Here is an 18207-nt window from a genome sequence, read left to right on the forward strand (position 1 = left end):
GGTGCCCCCCACCCACGCTCCTCCGGAGGGATGCGCTCCATCTCCCCTCTCCTCCCCTCTCTCCCTGCGCGCAACCCCACCTTCGCTAGAGCTCGGGTAGCCTGCGGGGCGGCCTGGAGGCGTGTCCCGCAGGCGGCCCGCCCCTTTGATGTGAGCCGGCGCCGCTGTGATTGGACAGTCGCTTGTGACGTGGGGGGACTGCGGTGGGCCCGGGTGCTGCGGCAGCCGCAGCACCGGCCGCGGCTCGGGCTCCGGCTCCCGGGCATTTAAAGGGGACGCGGCGGCGGCCCGGGGGGATGGGGGGCAGGTGGAGGGGACCGCCCAGACGCACATCATCCACGGCCCCTCGGAACTGGAGGGACTCGTGAGCCGGAGCCCAGAAATCCGGGGGTGGATAAGACACCGCGTCCCCTCCAATTCCCGTAAGCACCCCTTGCCCCATCCTGCGCCCAAATACCTCAGCTAGCCCCTCTCCTCACTTTACACTCCAAACTAAGCCGGGACAGACCTCTGCCGCTGCCGCTCCCCACGTGAGTCCTGGGCTCCCCGAGGTAGGGGAGGGCTGGGGTCCCAGTGTGGGGTGGGGGCTGTGTGGAGTTTGAGGGCGCTCCTTCACGTGTGTCAGTGGGGGAGTCCCTGGAGCGGAGAAATGAGCCTTCCTCCTACCCCAGGAACGAGGTGCCGGGATATCCCTCTGTCCCTGACTCAGGCAAAGCGAAGGAATCTGTGCCCCCTTGCTCCCCGCCATCCACCAGTCCCCTGGGCTCCCCCAGCTCCGCCCCCCCCCCCCCCCACTGCCCCGCATTGGAGCGAAGCACCCGCCAGCTGGGGGTGTGCCAGGATGCCTGCTTCCAGCCACCTCTAAAAATATCTCTCCCCCCCAATCCACCGGCAGCTGCCACCTCCCTGTCCACGGAGGATCCCCTTCCAGCTTGTCCACCCAGGCAGGGCGGGCCCAGAGGGGACTCCTGGTCACAGCTTCTTCACTGACACCAGGGCTTCAGGTCCTCAGGGCCAGCTTATTCACAGCCCAAGGGGGTTTCCAGGACAAGAGGGGGAGCTCTGGCTGCAACTCCACCAAGGGGCACCAGGGACTCCTAAGTTCTAATTCTGCAACTGATGTTCTGTGACCTCCAGGGATGTTAGCTTGACCTCTCTGGGCCTCCACTTTTCCTATTTGCTGCTGGTGGTGGTTAGAAGGAAGAGACCATGGTGAAGCTGGGAATACAGTCTTGGAGATGGAGAAAACTTCAGTTTAGTTGTGGGATCCAGTTCCTAGTGATTGATAGAGAAGATCTGGTCTTGGGCAGGGGCTTGTAACTATGGTATCTGCAGGGCCCTCCCTCCCCACCTCAATCCTTACCCTCCATGTTTCCTGGGGTAAACTGTCCCGGAACTGTCCTGTGGGCTCCCCATCACCTCATGGGGGCGGGGGAGGGGAGGAGGACTTTCAAACCGCTTTTCCCTCCCCCAACCGCATTCCCACAAATGTCATCTAAAGCATTTTTGTCAAAGGCAGGAGGAAACAAGGAGGAATCCAGTGATCTGACGTGGCATCAGGGAGGCAAGCACTGCTTTTAAGTGGGACTAGAATATGGACTCCCTGCGGCCCCAGAGAAACTCCTCTCTCCTCTCTATGCTCTAGCCATCTAGAGAAGCTCAGACATCCTGTCCCCCTTTTCTCTGAGGGACTCTTTTGGTGACCACAAAAGAATTTGGTCACTTAGGACAAAGCTGCCAGAGGTGAGTAAACTTACTGAATGTCATGAGTCCCAGATGCCGGTGGGGCCTGGGGGGGCCACTGATTACTCTGGGGTAAGGGCGGGGTAGCAGCACAGCCTTCTCTTTCTGGGGGAAGAAACTCAGGATGCCAGGCTTTCTGCTCTGGGGCCTAAAAGAAACAAGGGCAACTCACTAAAAAACAAATGTTGAACCGATTTCCCTCAATAGTATTATTAGATGAAAAAAAAAAACATAATTATGTCTTTTGCTCTAATGATTGAGAAGTTTGGGATATGATTGAAAGTCAGTAGACGATTCCACCAAATTTTTAGAAAAGAAAAGAAAAAAAGAAACAAGGGCAAAACCAGGAGGCCCTTTTCTGTGGGATGAAAGTTGGTCTCTGGGTGGCTGCTTGAAGAGCCTGTGTATCTTTCTGTCTCCCACTCCCTTTTCCCGGAGCCCTGCTCTAGTCTGTGTGTGCCGAGGGGCTGCTTGCTTTTATCACAGAAGTGGCATCCGCTGGCCTTTCCCCTCAAATTCGCTGGGCCTAGGAGCAGACAGGGGCTATCAGGCAGGATCCTGGGAGTTTGGAACTCCCTCCAGATAGGGCCTGGGAAGAGCCTTCCCATCCTCCAAAACATGCCATTCCAGTGTCCCCATGCTTTCTCACCCATCGTCTCCTTGACCTCTCCCCTAGCCCCCACCTTTTTCTGTCCCCTCTCCCCATTCAGCTTTGGCTGCCCTTCCCAATTCTAGATGAAAAGTTCTTCCAGGAAGAGCCAGAGACCCACTTCCATCCATATCAAAAGGGCTCCACACACCTGTGGTTAGGGCGTGGTAGCTCCAAGATGACGGAGGCCCGCCCTCTCACCTGTGCCCTGTTGCTGGGAGGTCCCAATCTCTATCTCCTGGCCCCACAACTGCTCCTTGAGGGTCTGGGATGGTCTGGGAAGAGTGTCACCTTGACAAAGTCAGGGGTTTCCAGTGTCATCTGCTATGACCACCAGAGGGCAGCAACCAGCCAGGACTTTGCTCGATTCCCCATCTAGTCTCCTGGTTCTCAGTATCTTTCCAGATCTGTCCCAGATGCTTCTAGTCTCTCATTCAACCCCAAGGTGAGGGCCGGGGATGGGGCATGGGGAGGCCCTGGGAGCTGTAGGTGGTGCCCTCTGTAGCTGAGTGGGTGAAACCCCCACGAAGGCAATCCCTGTCCCCAAAGCCACATAGCAAAGCCCCGCAGAAATTTCAAACTGACTTCTGGCCGATTGCTGGTCTCTGAAATCACCAGGAAGGCCAGTCCCAGATCGTCTGGGATGTTCAGGGATCCCGGCCCCCAGCTGTGGTACAGTAAGCCCGACATTTGCCCTTGTCCCTTTAAGGGCAGAGAGCATCCAAGGCTGTGGCCAGGTGCTCATGAACCAGGTCTCCCCAGGGACACTGTACAGCCTCCTTAACCTCTCTGGGCCCTCCTTATCTGCTGAATTCATGCGACTGTGACAAGCAGTGGGAGAACATGTGTGCTGGTGACATGTAAACCCTGACACAGGAAAGGGGCCAGGAAAAAGAGAAAAAGAGAAAAAGCACTGGTCTCAGATCCTAAGTTCCAGTTTTGAGATCTGTCTTTGCCACTTACCTTTGAGTAAGTCGGCTGACCTCACTGGGTCTCCAGTTACTATAACCTCTCAAATGACACAGGGGATTGGTAGGGGGATACCTCGCAAGGGTTTTGCCCTCTGTGAGCCCAGAGCTTCTCTGAGGGGTTTTTATTTAGCCCCTGGGAGTGGCTCCGGGGGCTCAGCTGAGGAGACAGAATCAGGTGGGCATTAGTGATGGACACAAGGCTAGCTGCTGGAGGCCTCCAACAGACCTTGTGTGGTTGTCAGGAGCTCTGGACGACGGCTGGAGGCCAACGGAGTCTTCTGCAGTTGGTGCCCACGGTGATGCAGTGACAATGAGTGGGTGTTTTCCAGTCACTGGTCTCCGATGCCTGTCTAGGGTAAGTGGGTACTTCCAGGGGTCTCTGAGGCTAAGGCCTCAACCGCCTTCCCATCACGGGGTGGAAGGAGCCCTCTCCAGCCCCTTTTAGGCCTACCCTCATCTCTACTGGGCCTCCACTAATCTCTGGAAGCTTCCATCCCAGGTGTGGGGTCCTGATGCTTTTACAACCTCAACTCCAGGGATCCTGAGCAGCTGAGACTCCCAGATGGATGTCCATGAGACCAGAGCGTGACTCTTAGGGATGAGCTTGAAGGGACAGTGCTATTAAGGAGGCAGAGAGCTAGGTCCACACCCCAGCTCTGACACTGGGAGCTTGGACTTCATTTCACAAGCTGGGCCAGGCCACAAACCTCACAGGAGTATCGGAGAGCAAGTTAGGAAGAAGCCAGGAGGAGGAGTGGTTCCGTCTGGACTGACTGAGGTGGGAGGCCGGGAGGGTGAAAGGTAGTGTGGTGGGTATTCTGGAACTGTCCGTGATTGGCTCTCTGCCCCTCTGCCAAGCAAAAGGGGCCTCCACTCTCTTGCCTTTGTGCCTCGCACTTGCATTCTTGGACTCCATCCTCTCCCACGTCCTCTGTAGGTGGGACTGTGGCCCGAGGTCTCTGCTTCCTGGAGCCCTGCATCCCCACTGTGCTGTCTCCAGGCTCCCCTGGCATGACCTTCTCCTAGCCTTCTCTTTCCCCGCCCTGTACCCACCCTTTGCTTCCTCCTGCTCTGCCTTTTCAGCCACGCTGCTCTCTCTCCTCTCCCTCACCTGTCTCCCAGGTATGTCGCGGCCTGGCGCGGGAAGCTTCTATCTCCCCAAGTCCCACTGCTTCTGCTGCCCGCTTCCTTCGGACTCTGGCAGAAACCCCACCCGCTGACGTGTTCCTCCCAGGGAACTGGCAAGTGATTAGTGATGAGCTGTCCGCACAGGGCCCTAAAACACCCTGGAGAAGCCATGTCCCATCCTGGGACCCTTGCCCAGTGCCATCTGGCTGGAAGCAGCTCCCAGAGAGCCTTCCTGGGTCAACCCAGTGACCTGGTTATTCCAAGAGCTAAAACCCAGTTCTCTGGCCAGTGCAGAGGTCCAGACGCATAACTCTCCAGGCCCAGCCCTTAGCCATGATCCAGGCCCAAAGACCTGGCATTCACACCAACGAGTGTTCCCTGGAACCTGGCTCCTTATTGTCCACAGTCCAATCAGCTGGGCATGGCCCAAAAAGGGAATGAGGAGGCTGCTTCATCTGGGTGAATGCCTGGTTTCCCCTGCCTACATATGTTAAGGAAGAAGGGGGTGGAGAGGGCTCCAAACCAGAATGGGGGTCACTGGAAGTCTCCAGAACGGCCTGATCCAGAAACCTCCCTAAAGGGGTGACCCCTTGGAAGCTGCTCCTCCCCTCTGTTAAGCTGACCCCGTTAAGCCCCAGTGGCCCACAGAGGAGTTAGCAGAAATAGGTGCCAAGGAAGCCCTTCTGGGTTCAGGAAGAGGGCGGTCTTCCGGGGATAAACCCCAGCACAGTTCACTGAGAGGTGCGAACATGGGGGTGGGCAGGGAAGGCTGGGGCGGGGGCGGCGGCGTGGGGTCCTCTGCCTACCTTAACCTGCCTTGGGTCCTCCTCAGGTCTTGGATGTGCCAGCGCCTCTGGCCGTGGCCCGCTAACCAGCCTCTCCCGGGCCGGCTCGCGCCGCGCCCCCTCTCGCTTGCTCCCTCCTCCTCCTCCTCCTGCTCCTCTCCCCCCTGCTCCCAGGACGGCGGGATGGCCGCGCAGGGTGCGCCGCGCTTCCTCCTGACCTTCGACTTCGACGAGACCATCGTGGATGAAAACAGCGACGACTCCATCGTGCGCGCCGCGCCGGGCCAGCGACTCCCCGACAGCCTGCGGGCCACCTACCGCGAGGGCTTCTACAACGAGTACATGCAGCGCGTCTTCCAGTACCTGGGCGAGCAGGGCGTGCGACCGCGGGACCTGCGCGCCATCTACGAGGCCATCCCCCTGTCGCCGGGCATGAGCGACCTGCTGCAGTTTGTGGCCAAGCAAGGCTCTTGCTTCGAGGTGATCCTCATCTCGGATGCCAACACCTTCGGCGTGGAGAGCGCGCTGCGCGCCGCGGGACACCATGGCCTGTTCCGTCGCATCCTCAGCAACCCGTCGGGGCCCGACGCGCGGGGGCTGCTGGCGCTGCGGCCCTTCCACACGCACAGCTGCGCGCGCTGCCCCGCCAACATGTGCAAGCACAAGGTGCTCAGCGACTACCTGCGCGAGCGGGCCCACGACGGCGTGCACTTCGAGCGCCTTTTCTACGTGGGCGACGGCGCCAACGACTTCTGCCCCATGGGGCTGCTGGCGGGCGGCGACGTGGCCTTCCCGCGCCGCGGCTACCCCATGCACCGCCTTATCCAGGAGGCGCAGAAGGCCGAGCCCAGCTCCTTCCGCGCCAGCGTGGTGCCCTGGGAAACGGCCACCGACGTGCGCCTCCATCTGCAACAGGTGCTGAAGACGTGCTGAGGACGGCGGCCTGCAGGGGGCGCCCGGGCGGGGTGGGGATGGGGGACCGCGGGAAACACAAACCTAGTTTTATTACTCCCTTTCCCTCGCTCTCGCTTCGGTATGTCCCTCTGAAAATTCCGGGAATCCCGGGCTCGTCCACGTGGGGGCTGGGAGAGGGAGTTCGGAGCCGTCCCTGTTTATGCAGTTAACCCCAATCGGCTGCCTCTCTGCCCCACCCCAACCCCCGTCCCCGTTTCACTGCAACGTTAAATTCTGTAGTCCCGGCCCCACCGAGGTGGTTGGTGCACATCCCTGGGAAGGCAGCGGTGTTTCCAAGATCCTTGTCCTCGGAACTGAGAGGAAGTGGTTCCCACGGCTTTCACTGCTCCCTTGAACTGCGGAACCTTCCCATCTCCCTTTCTTCTGCTAAGGGAACTCGCGACCCCAAAGCCTCCCCGTCGCGCCGGAATCCCAGCAGAGAGAGATGAAGCTCTGCACCCACGACCTCAGGCCTAGATCTTGCTTCACCTAGCGCGTCTCCACACGACACCGTTTTTCTTCTGGCCTCCCTCCCCGCGCACAATCCCCTTCTCCCACCCCCACCAGCATCCCCAAAGGGGTGGGGGGAAGCCAGAGGGAACAGTCGCCTCCTGGTGGTGGAACGAGGTAGCACACTGTCCGACTCGGGTCCGTCCAGCCTGGGACCTCGCAGCGCGCGACGGTGTCTCCCCTCACCCCAGCCTCTTCTATGCAGCAAGAGACCAGGGACTTTACCAAAGTCGCCCCGCGGGCTGGGCCGTCTGCGCCTCCGTCCTCCCGTATGGAACAGAAAGCCATGATGTTTTAAAGCCGAGCCAGCGAAAGTCAAGCCCCTCCTCCCTCTTTGGTGTTCTCAAGCTATAAAGAAGGTGAAGGGGGAAGAGTTGACTGAGATCTCTCGCGCCGCCAATGTCTGAAGGGTGAGGGTGAGGCGATCCCTGGCCTGAGAGAGCCCCACATAAATGGGGGAGTTGGTCCCCCTGTCTGGGACACAGAAAGCAAGCAACAAGCAAAAGAACAGGTTGCAGTCGTTGCCCAGCGTCAGGGGTCTAGTGCAGGGCACTTACGACCAAAATGATGGGGAGAGACAGCTGCTCTGGGCAGAGCAGAGGGGGTCAATAATTAGCAGGAGCCTTTCACTCTCTCTCTCTGGCCCCCTAGCCCTCCAGGGCAATCACCAAGGAGGTCATCAGAGTTTTATTCGAAGTGGACATTTGTAGCTGGAGACCCCATCCTGCGTGGACTGGGGCGGGGGGAGAGATCCTCTGTGGACAAGATCACCAAACTCTTTGGCCTCCAGTTCTTTCCCGTCCACAGCAGGCCTTTGGGTACATCCTCTCCTCAGAGCCCCCTTCCCACCAAAATGAGGGGAAGGGACAGACCCAGCTTCCAGGCCAAGAGGTGGGCATGCCTAGTCCAGCCTTGACCGTGGAACTGGCTTTGTACTGGAGCTCCAGGGGCTCGATGAGGGCTGAGCCTGGGTCAGGAGCTCAGAGAGCCGCAGGCTGTCAGCAGCTGGGCTCCACGTAGTTCCCTGGGAAGAATCCAGTCCCCTCTGAGCTGACGCCCTCACACCAGCCATCTGAGTAGCGGCGCGTGATGCAGATGATGGTCCCCTCGGTGAAGGAGAGCTCGTTGTCCTTCTGGCGGGTGTAGGGGTACAGTGTCACCACTGTGGGATGGGAGGAAGGGTTTCCATGAGACGTGCCTCCCACCCTACCATGGGGATGCCAGGAAACATCTAAGGGGAATCCCGGCTGCAGGGAGTGGGGCTCCAAAGCTCTTGGGACCCCCTCCCCAGTTTAGTAATACTCTGCCAGGTCAGCTGCCTGTCTTTCCAGCTTGATTCACCACTCCTGGATGAATATTTGGTCAGTTCATCAGAAAATAGGTGTGTGTGTAACAGGTTCATATCTTTGCAGATTCTAGAGTAGAAGCGGGGGTGGGGGGCATCCCTAGTCCCAGGAGTCAGGTACCTTTCTCCAGGTAGGAAGCAGGAACCCAACTAGGCTCTTCAGGGCCGAAGTCTGGTGGGGGCAGAGGTGGCAGCCCCAATTCATCTAGATCCGGGGGCGGAGGAGGGGGCAGATCCAGGGGCGGAGGCAACTCTGGTGCTGGGAGGGAAAAGGGAGAGCCTGCAGATGTGGCACAGGAGACCCCCTCCAATGGCCCCCCAGAAACTTTGCTGTTCAGTCGGCGCTCCGGCATCTACCGATTTTCTGTAATCTTTCTCCAGCCCCCGCCCATCCTGGCCTCCACCATGATGCTTCTAGAACTTCTCAGCAAACACACAAATGTTGAGCAATGTGGGCTAGTGAGGCACTGCCACTTAGCTGGGTGACCCTCTGGCAAGTCAATTGAACCTGCGAGCCTCTGCTTCCGGCTGTTAAATCAGTGTGTGAAGATCCTCTTAGGGTTGTTAAAGTTCAAGTGCGAAAATGGATGAGAAACTTGAACACAGAACCTGGCAGATAGCAGGCGCTAAATTGTTAGCCCACTTTGGCCCCTTCCTCTCCCGTTACCCCCTACCTGGGACGAGGCGGGCCGAGGCGGGCCGAGGCAGGCCGTTAGGAGGGAGAGGGAGAGGGTAGGGAGGTGAGAAGAGACCCCACCATAGAGCCAGGAGAGGGCGGAGCTCCTTACCCGGCAGGGGCAGGGACACTTCCTCCAGCAGAGGGGGCGGCAGGAAGACCTCGGAGGCCGGTGGAGGGGGGGGGGCCGGGGGGCTGGGGAGTGGTGGAGGTGGGGGTGCTGCCTGCCCCTTGGTCGTGGAGACCCCACCGACGCCTTCGCCGCTGCTGAAGACCAGAGAAAGCGGGGCTCGGCAAGGTTGGGGGACACTTCCCTAACTCAGCATCCCCCCCCCACTGGCCCCGCCCCCACAGTCGTGCGCCCCAGGCCTGTGATCAGAGTCCTCCCGACCCTAGCAGTCACCCTGACAACTGGCAGGAGGCCCCCTCAACACCTCCCCAACTTGGACTCTTGGGGCTCACCCTGCCGAGGCCAGGGAAGAGGCAGAGGAGGCGGCGGAGAGTTTGCCCTCGGGCACCACGGGGAGCAGCACCGGCTCAGGGATCCGGGGTGGCCTCCTGAGGAGGGAGGGGAGAAAAGGCGCGGGGTGTTGTCAGTTGGGGGAAGTAAGGCTTCGGCAGCAGGGGTCAGGTGCGGGGAGGAGGAAGTTTGGCTTCTCTGCATTGAGAGTGGGGGAGGAAAGTTTCAGGATCGCGAGGTCTCACCCCAGGGTGGCGGAGGCCGGCGTGGCAGGCGCCTTGATGCTCTTTCGCGAGAGGGTCCCGGTCCGCGACAGCTGCGTGGTCAGATCCTGCGGCGGAGCAGGGGGCGACGTTTATGCCCCCCCCCCCCCCAGTCCCCGTGGTCCCACAAAGGAAACAAGGGAGGGGCGGCGGAGAACTGGGAGGGAGAGAGCAGGGACAGCAAGTTCCCACTTCCACTCCCCAGCCCCCTCTCCCACCCCACCCCACCCCACCGCCTCCCCCTCTGGCTGCCCTCCGGCCCCGCAGCCTCTGGTCCCCCCAGCCGCAGGCGCTGCGGAAACCTGAAGCAGACACGGTCTGAAGGCCACTTCCTCTGCAGGGCCTAGCAGCCGCACCTCGGGCCCAAAGCATCTCCATGGCCAGCTTGGTGATCTCTAATTCTGATAGACCCCAACCCGAACGCGGGGCTGAGGAGGTGGGGGAGGGGGGAGAGGACCATCACACTTAGAAAGAGCCCACCTGCCATTTATTTTTTTTCCCCACCTGCCATTTTGATGGGCCTGCAGAACCAGCTCTGGACAGAGAGGGCCAGAGCTTTCAAAATGCGCAAATGGCCAGGCCAAGCCCACAGGCAGGGAGCGCATCTGTAACTGGTGGGGTGCCCCCAGCGTGGGGCACATGGGGAATGCTGTCCTCCACTAACCTCCACTGGGCACAAGATAAGAGGGACCCCAGTGGAGTCATAAAGAATAGAAGCTGGGGAATGAGAACTTACTGGTGCCTGAAGGAGGGGGTGTGGTCTGGATGTTGCCCGACAGGAAGGGTTTCCAGGGATCAGTTAGACCCGGGGGAGCTTTAATCTAATCTGGAAAGTTGGCAAGGGGGAACTGAGGAAATGGGGTTGGGGAAGTGTCCTCTCCCACCTCTCAGGGAGAAGAAATGGCAGTGTCTTGCTCCCCTGTCCTCACCAGGCCCCCTTTGAGTGGCTGCACCCCCATCTGTTCCCACACAACAGCAAGCAGCTCTGGGGTGAGCGCTCAGTGCGGTGACCTCAAACCTCCAGACAGAGGAAGTTGCCCTTCTGCGGCTGGGGAGCCATTCTCATGCACACCCTGACACCGCCCCTCCCCCTCTTCCCCTTCACATGCACCCAGCCCCCACGGAAGGGGCTGCTCAGATGCACCCTCAGCAGATCACCCGAGGACATGGTCAAGGCTGGCTGTGGAGGGGGGAGGGGGTCAGGAAGGACCTTCAAGGAGAGAGGCTTGGAGAGGAGGGGTCTGCTTAGGGTGATGGCTTCCAGGGAGTCAGGAAAGATGAGGGCGGCAGGTTGGGACACACAGGGATGTAGATGGGGAAGAGAACTGGGGACCTGGGGTGAAAGGAGCCTTGAAAAGGAGACGACGGTGGGTTGTGGGCAGGAGGAGGGCCCCTCTCCCTACCTTGATCCCATGGCCAATGTCATCCAGGCAGCCAAAGTTGAGGGGTCTCCTGTAGTAGGGCGTGAGGGGTGGGAGGCTGTCGGGGGCAATGACTTTCTGGCCAGGGGGCAGCCTCTGGACCGTGGCCAAGGTGCCGATCTCCCTTCGGGCCACCTTCTCCATGTGCATGTTCACCATCTGCCACGACAGGGTTTGAGGCGACAGTGGGCCAGGCTCTGTACCGCGCCCTTCCTCTAACCAGAGGAAGAGGATAGAGACTTTGGGATGGGAGGTTAGGGGCCAGGGGAGGCTGTGAGGTCCAGAGAAAGAGTAAATGCTGTCCCCGGGGTCACTCGGCGTTTGGGAAAAGAATTGCCAGGGGAGGATGGGGCCACTTTGGAGCAACTTCCTCGTGGAAGAGAATGAGGGTTATTATTAGCTGAGCAGGAACCAGAGGAAAAGAGAAAACACTGCTCCCTGGGGCTGCCGGGGCTGCACTGGGTTGGCTGTGAAGCGGAGGTGGATAACGTGGAGGGTGGCAGAGCCTGGTGGCCAGAGAGCCTATCTCTCTGGCAGGGACAAAGCTGTGAATTCACCATCTCTTGGAATGTCACGTGGGGAGACTCCCACATGAGAGGGTGGGAACTCCGGTCTGCTGGGGCGAGAGGAAAAGGCCCTGCCCACAGTGAACACGCCAGGGATGTGCGGGCCAGGCCCCTGTGTTGGGGACGGGTGCACGTGGTGGATGGGGCAAGTCCTCAGCCAAGGATCCAGGAAGGAAGGAGGAGGGCGTGTGTGCGCTAGATGGGTGGGGAGCGAGTGGGGGGGGGCATGGCGTGGTGCCTTCAGGGCTGAAGATGACCTTGCCAGGCACACACACACACACACACACACACACACACACACACACACGCTCTGGGACGAGGACACTGATTAAGTCACTGACTGTGTTTAGCGGGGAACAAGATCCATTTGCCTCTTTCCTGTTCTAGCAGCCTCCGCGGTTGGTAAATTCTGCTGTATCAGGCAGGATAGAATTCAGATGGAAGTCAGAAAGGAAAAGGACTGCCTTCAAGGAGTTCCTAGTCTGGCAGGGCAGCACGGCTCAGCACAGGGAAATGCCACAGAGATAAGGAGGCTCAAAACCCTTGGGAAGTGCAAGCATTTGGAGGAAGGCAGGAAAGAACTTTTTGCCCAAGGACACGACCGAATGGGGACGAAGGACGGGCAGCCAGGGCAAGAAGCCCTCCTCCAGCCCTCACCTGGCCAAGCGTGTTCACACGGGCTTCCACCTGCCGCAGCGAGGCCGCCTGCAGGTCCAGCATCCGCAGAGTGTGTCCCGCCAGACTGCCGACTTGGTAGGCCACGCTGGCCAGTGCCTGGGTGGTAAAGGCCATGGTCTCCTCCAGTGCTTTCCGCTTGTCTGTGGCCTGAAATACACACAGCTCTGGTGGGAGGCCAGCCTGGCTCACTAGATCGCCCGCTGGGTGGGTAGGATCGGAGAGGAAGAGCGTGGGGGCTGAACTGGGAGAAAGCGCTAACTCCAGATGTTTGATGTGGTTTCCCTGAGAGGGACCTGGGAACATTAGGAGGGCAAATCTGTTACCCTGAGGAATGGGGGTGCCAGGGGAGGGAAAGATCTCCCTGCTGCAAGACTCAAGCTGCAGATTGACCCCACTACCTCCAGGGGACCTTTGGGAATAAAGGGTGAATAGTAGAAAGGAAAGAGGAGAGCGTACTTTCAAATTTAAAAATAAACCAATCGATGGCAGCTCCCCTATCCCAGACCCTCTAACCAGAATCCCCTGGAGAGTGAGGTTGATGAATCTATGCCTTTAAAAGCCCCCCAGGGGACTCTTGTGCCCCTGTCTTTCTCCAGTCTGCAGAGGAGTGTTTAGGAAACAATGGTCTAGTCCATTTTACCAGATTAGGAAATTGAGGCCCAGAGAAGTGTGACTTGATTCATTCCTTCCAGTAGCTTCCCAATACGCTGAGAATATAATCCAGACTTCCAGCCATGACCTATATAGGGCCCCACAGGGCTGGCTCTCCTCTACCACTCCCTCTCATTCCCCTCCAGGCACAGTGGCCATTAGATTCCTGTTGTCGGATCAAGCTAAGATTGTTTCTACCTCAGGACCTTTGCACTTGCTGTACTTCTTTCTAGAAACCTTATTATTAAGTCTCAGCTCCTCAGAGACACATTTCATCACCACCCTAAGATTCTCCTAGCCTACTTCTGTATTGACTCTCTACCATGTTTACCCTGTTCTCTTGTCCTCATAGAACTTAGCACTACCTATCGGAAATTATCTATTTACTTCATTAACTATTTCTCCCCACAGACTAACATGTAAGCACTGGGAGGGCAGAGAACCTATCTTATTCTGTATCTACCCTGGAAGAGTGCCCAAAACACAGACAATATTTAATAAATATGCATTTGTGAGTTAATTAATGAATTGAATATGAACCCACACACTTGCTGGGCATCTCCTTACTGTACACCAGGCACTGTGCCAGATGCTGGCCAGAGTCACACTGGCAGTCATCTGTGGGAGGGTGGGCAGGGAATGGCTGAAGACAGAAGAAGGTTTTTTTTTGTTTTTTTGGTTTTTGTTTTTTCAGTTCCAGATAAAACCATGGGGCTAGAGCAAAGCTCCTCTGGTCATTTGGTTCCCCAGGCAGCTTCCTCATCTCAGGTCGGATCATGGAGGTGCTGCCATTTAGCCTGTAGCCTTCTCTAGGGGGTATAGGGGTGAGTCCAGGGCAAGTCTGGGCCAGGCCCACACATAGACAGGCAGGGCTGCACCACATGGTCTTCTTGTGAAAGGCCCCTAGGTTCTCCCCGAGGCCTATCCTACAGAGAGCAGACCTGGAACCTCTCAGGGCAGGGTGCCTCCAAAGGAGCCTGAGCCAGGCTGGAGTCAAAGGGCAGACCCAGAACCTTCTGGGCAGCCCTTCCTTGCCTTTCTGCTCCAACAGCTGGATGCTCATTTGCATGCGATTTACATCTCATCCGCATATGTAACCAAGAGCCTTGAAAAGGCAAAGAAATCAACCCAGGATGTTTAAACCAGAAAGGAGAGGCAGGTCTTGTTCTAGCTCAAGATCTTTCTTTAGTAGGAAAGGACACGAAGGCCCGGAACAGGCTAGTGACCACTCACTCCTCCTTTGGTCTGCACCCAGATTTCCCAGCTCACCTCACCATCACTGTCCCCTGTTTGGCCTGCCAGTGGAGCTGTCAGCCCAGACAGGAGAATGTCTGCATGTCTGCTTGGGCCCAGCTACGGGAGGCTGGAGCCCGGTGGGTCCCTACTGGCCCCTGGTTTGGGGCTTGGCCCCGAGTTAGGCTGGGAGGTACAAAGGTGTGAGATCCATTGTCATGGCTCACTGCTTATTTGCCATGCAAATTACCTTGTCTGTAAACTCAACGGACTCTGACTGTGAACTCTGCTGTCGACCCCAGCCCGCCCTCCCCCCATTCCCCATGGGTTTCCTGACACCTGGTTGGGGTGGAAGGAGGGGGTGGGGGAGAGGTGGAGGGCGTGGGAACCAGGCCTTGTTTAAGGATGGTGCTGAGAAGTCATCCAAACCCTTTGTAGGCATTTGCTCCCCGGACGAGGATCCTCAGAGAGGCCAGGAAAGGTAACTAAGGTCAATTAGTTAGTGTTCCACATGAAGGAAGCAGGAGCCCAGGGAATCTGACCAGCGTGTTTTTGCAAGGGCCGCCTTGCCTCATAGAATTGACTTTCATTATCTCTATGTGCCTTTCATCCTTCTGACGGAAGATGATAGTGATGATGATGATGGCAGTAACGGTAATAGTTTCCATGCATCCCGCCCCTCCTAAGGGACAGGCACTGGGTTACGTGCTTTAACACCTTCTCGAGTTTAACCCACGTGACCCCCCTGAGAAGGTGTAAGTATCAGAGGTGAGGTGACCCTCCTTGCCGTGGGTCCTGTAGTTGCTAGGAGGCCAAGTTGGCAACCGGACTCAGGTCTTTGGGACCCCAAATCCTGCGTGCACAGAACCGCTTCTCTCCTTGTCCGTAGGAGAAGCCTGCTTTGCCGCTCCCTGAGAACCCGGCAGGCTTACAAGCCAGGTCCATCTCATCCACAAGAGGGTTACTCAACAGCAGTTACGAACAGCAGTTATTCAACTAGAGGTTTGGGGCTGGGCTCCAGAGTCAGAGTTTTAGGTTCGAATCCCAATTCCGCCACCAGCTCAGAGACGTTGGGAAACGGAGTGGGTCTGGTATCATCACTGACTCTCTTTCATCTGTCATTTTCCCAGAAACACTTGCTACTTTCATTATTTTTTTCAATGCTCTTACTGAGCCGGGAGGTCCCTGGGCATGCCAGTGCAAAGAAACTGTCCTTAAGTCCTAGGGCATGTCAGGGAAGGGGAAAGGTGGAGATGAGAGAGCCTAGCTTCAGAAGTCAGCAGGCTGGGGCGCCTGGGTGGCTCAGTGGGTTAAGCCTCTGCCTTAGGCTCAGGTCATGATCTCAGGGTCCTGGGATCAAGCCCTGTATTGGGCTCTCTGCTCAGCAGAGGGCCTGCTTCCCCCTACCTCTCTGCCTACTTGTGATCTCTCTCTCTGTGTCAAATAAATAAATAAATAAATCTTACAAAAAACAAACAAACAAACAAAAAACAGAATGGCTGACTTAGCCAGCATTTTAAAAAAAAGAAGTCAGCAGCAGCTCTGCCAAGGCTAAGCCGTGTGACCTTGGACGAGTCATCTGGCCTCCCCTCGCTGCGGGTTCTTCATCTACGAACGAGGAATAATAATACTTGTCCTCATAAGGCGCTTATGAGGATTAATGAAAAAACAGAGGTGCTCAATCATTGCTAAGTTTCCCTTTCCCCTCTTTCCTTGTTCTAGAAATCGTGTTCAAGGTCCTAGAACAACTATACAATTTAGGAGACTGTTCTGGGTGCCTGGGTGGCTCGTTCTGTTGAGCATCTGCCTTCAGCCCGTGTCACAATCCCAATCCCAGGCTCCCCAATCCCAAGTTTCTGGATGGAGTCCGCATGGGGCTCCCTGCTCAGCGGGGAGTCTGCTTCTCCCTCTCCCCCTGCCCCTCCCTCCCGCTTGAGCTCACTTGCACTCTCTCTCCCTCAAACAAATAAAACCTTTAAAAAAAAAAATTAGAAGACTGTTCTAAAACGCCATGGTTGCCATCTTTTGCTGGTGGACTGCTCTCAGCAATCATGTAGTCCATCCCCCTGCCTCTGTGCCAGACCCAGCCTCGTCTGATGTCTCTCCACTGTCACGCAAAGGTCAGGGAAACAATTCTCTCCCTGGTCCCTCTCCAGTTTGTGACATTGTTTGGGAAGTTCGCAAGTCTCACCTCGAGTCAGCCTGCAAATGGAATGATGAGGCCAGCATTTGTGTAAGACAAATCAGGGGCCTCTGCACCCGAGCGGGACCCAGGAAGGAGATGTAGGTGGTGTGAGGCCCGCTAACAGGATGGAACAGCGCTGCGTGCCTGGGCGTCTCTGAGGCTCTGGGAGAGGGAAGGGGCATGATGGGGCTGGGTAGCGTGGGGTCGGGGCCGAAGTCTGGGGGGACCGGAATGAAGCCAAGTCCTGGGGTGAAGGATTTCCCAGGCGGGCCCAGAATGAGCACCTGTCAGGATGGCTCCCACGGTCCTACCTGGGAGGTGGGCTCCCAGGGGCCAGGGTGTCATGGCGGGGGCCGCTTGGCCTACCTGCACATAGTTGTCCACGCAGTAGTCTGCGACCCGCAGCAGGGAGCTGTGGTTGCCCCGCAGGGCCTCCCGGCCCGTGGGGATCTCGAACTCCTGTAGCTGCTGCAGCTCCGCCATGGCCCCCCGCCTCTGGCTGCCTCCTCAGGGAGCCCGCCGGTTTTGTGCCTCACCCTGCTCTTGATTGGTCGCTTGGCCTCCCCCCACCCCACCCCACTGCTTTTGGTTTCCTCTCCGTGAGAGACCCAAACCTGCTTGCAAAGGGCAGGCAGGCTCATTCCGGGACAAGAGGAAGTCAGTCTCCGCTCCCTGGGCCCGTGCCTCTCTGACCCCTGCCCAGAGGAAGGGGGAAGCCAGGGGCCCCTCTGGGGGCCCGGCCCCCCAATCCCTTCCCAGCAGAGGAAGTCAAGGTCGGGGCGCTGTGATTGCTCCCTGGGCCTGGAGAGGAAACTGTTTGGTGGGGCGGGAGCCCGGGGGGGGGCAGGGGATGGGTTGGGAGACTGAGGAGGAAGGGGGCTGGCCTGCTTGGGATGGGAGGGGGAGGTGGATTTTCCACTCATGGAAGGGGAGGAAAGGGCAGAGGGTGGGGGCTTCCTTGGGAAGCTCAGGGATGAGTCACCCAGGGCCCGGGGAGTGGAGGGTGGATAGGATATGGAGACCAGGGGCTCTGGGGACTGGAGGGTGGCCCAGCAACAATGGAAACCAGCCAATGCAGCCGCAAGAGGAATCGGCTCAGACACCAGGAAGACACATCCAGAGGTCCCCTGAGAAGTGTTAGCAAACCTCCAAGGGGCTGTGCGTGGAGAAGCCCCGGTGCGCATGCTCTGTCCTGATGGAGGTAAGCCCAGCCAGAGCGTGGGGGTTTCGGATTAGACAACAGGAAGGAATTGGCTTTGAGAAGCACCAGGTTCAAGTTCCAGGTTAACTGGCCGGTCTTAGGAAACAGCAGCGGACAGAGCACCAAGCTGGCCTCTAGAGGTCTGAGCTCTCCTATCCTGCCTTTACAGGACAGCTGGACTAGGACCCTCCAGGCTCTTCAATTCTTAGTGCTTCCAGTTGTGAGTGGGACTTGGACCCTGGAGTGGGGGAGTCAGGGTGGGCTCCAGGCCTCCTCCTAGCCTCTTCCAGAGCCCCTCCTGTGAACCTAGAGACAGGACAAAAAGAGGATCCCTTACCAACCGTATTGATCTCTTAGGCATCTGCTTCTAGGGACGTCCCCTTGCCATGGGGCAGCTGTCAGCCTGAGCAGGAACTCAGTGTCTATTAAACAGCAGAGCCCGTGGATGGTGCTGGAAGGAGATGGACAGAGATATGAGGATACGGGCCCTGTGTTAGGTGATTGGTGAGGGCAAGGCTCAGAAGGAGACGTTGACGCCAAGAAGCATGGACACAGCCATTGGAGGTGGCCATGGCCCCAAGGGTTGACAGGCCCAGCATCCTAAGTGAGGAGTCCATTTTTATTGAATAAAGATTGAACTAGGAGAAGCTTGGAAGGTGTAATCACGGGGTTTCAGTGGGAGATACCAAGGCTTCTTGGTTGAGGGAAGTTAGGAGCTGGTCTAGGACTTGCTTCACGGAGAACGGTCTCAGCGCAGGCTCAGAGGTAGCAGAGGGGAGGGCTTGGGA

The 18207-nt window shown here is 57.8% G+C and overlaps 2 protein-coding genes across 6 annotated transcripts; one reads left to right on the plus strand and one right to left on the minus strand.

The window, feature by feature from the left end:
• The first annotated feature begins 274 nt into the window (after positions 1 to 274).
• LOC111151657 (phosphoethanolamine/phosphocholine phosphatase) lies at positions 275 to 6209 on the plus strand. Of its 4 annotated transcripts, XM_022509785.1 has the most exons (5): positions 275 to 422; positions 1646 to 1743; positions 3588 to 3718; positions 4486 to 4604; positions 5324 to 6209. In XM_022509785.1, the coding sequence occupies exons 3-5, from the start codon at positions 3674 to 3676 to the stop codon at positions 6207 to 6209; spliced, it is 1050 nt and encodes a 349-aa protein (XP_022365493.1). In that variant the 5' UTR covers positions 275 to 422; positions 1646 to 1743; positions 3588 to 3673. The 4 variants fall into 4 exon arrangements, with proteins under 4 accessions (XP_022365493.1, XP_022365494.1, XP_022365495.1 ...); XM_022509786.1 differs by lacking the exon at positions 4486 to 4604 and having other exon boundaries at positions 3606 to 3718; XM_022509787.1 differs by lacking the exons at positions 1646 to 1743; positions 4486 to 4604 and having other exon boundaries at positions 361 to 551; positions 3606 to 3718.
• A 1163-nt stretch (positions 6210 to 7372) lies between these two features.
• Positions 7373 to 16722, minus strand: LOC111151496 (ABI family member 3). Of its 2 annotated transcripts, none has more exons than XM_022509512.1 (8): positions 16585 to 16722; positions 12129 to 12296; positions 10888 to 11064; positions 9467 to 9552; positions 9224 to 9319; positions 8874 to 9028; positions 8207 to 8344; positions 7373 to 7902 (listed from the first exon to the last, which is right to left on the minus strand). In XM_022509512.1, the coding sequence occupies exons 1-8, from the start codon at positions 16699 to 16701 to the stop codon at positions 7739 to 7741; spliced, it is 1101 nt and encodes a 366-aa protein (XP_022365220.1). In that variant the 5' UTR covers positions 16702 to 16722; the 3' UTR covers positions 7373 to 7738. The 2 variants fall into 2 exon arrangements, with proteins under 2 accessions (XP_022365220.1, XP_022365221.1); XM_022509513.1 differs by having other exon boundaries at positions 12147 to 12296; positions 16585 to 16705.
• Between the last annotated feature and the right edge of the window lie 1485 nt (positions 16723 to 18207).

This window comes from Enhydra lutris, unplaced genomic scaffold, assembly GCF_002288905.1.
Source record: "Enhydra lutris kenyoni isolate GAN:26980312 unplaced genomic scaffold, ASM228890v2 scaffoldscaffold26, whole genome shotgun sequence".
NCBI lineage: Eukaryota > Metazoa > Chordata > Mammalia > Carnivora > Mustelidae > Enhydra > Enhydra lutris.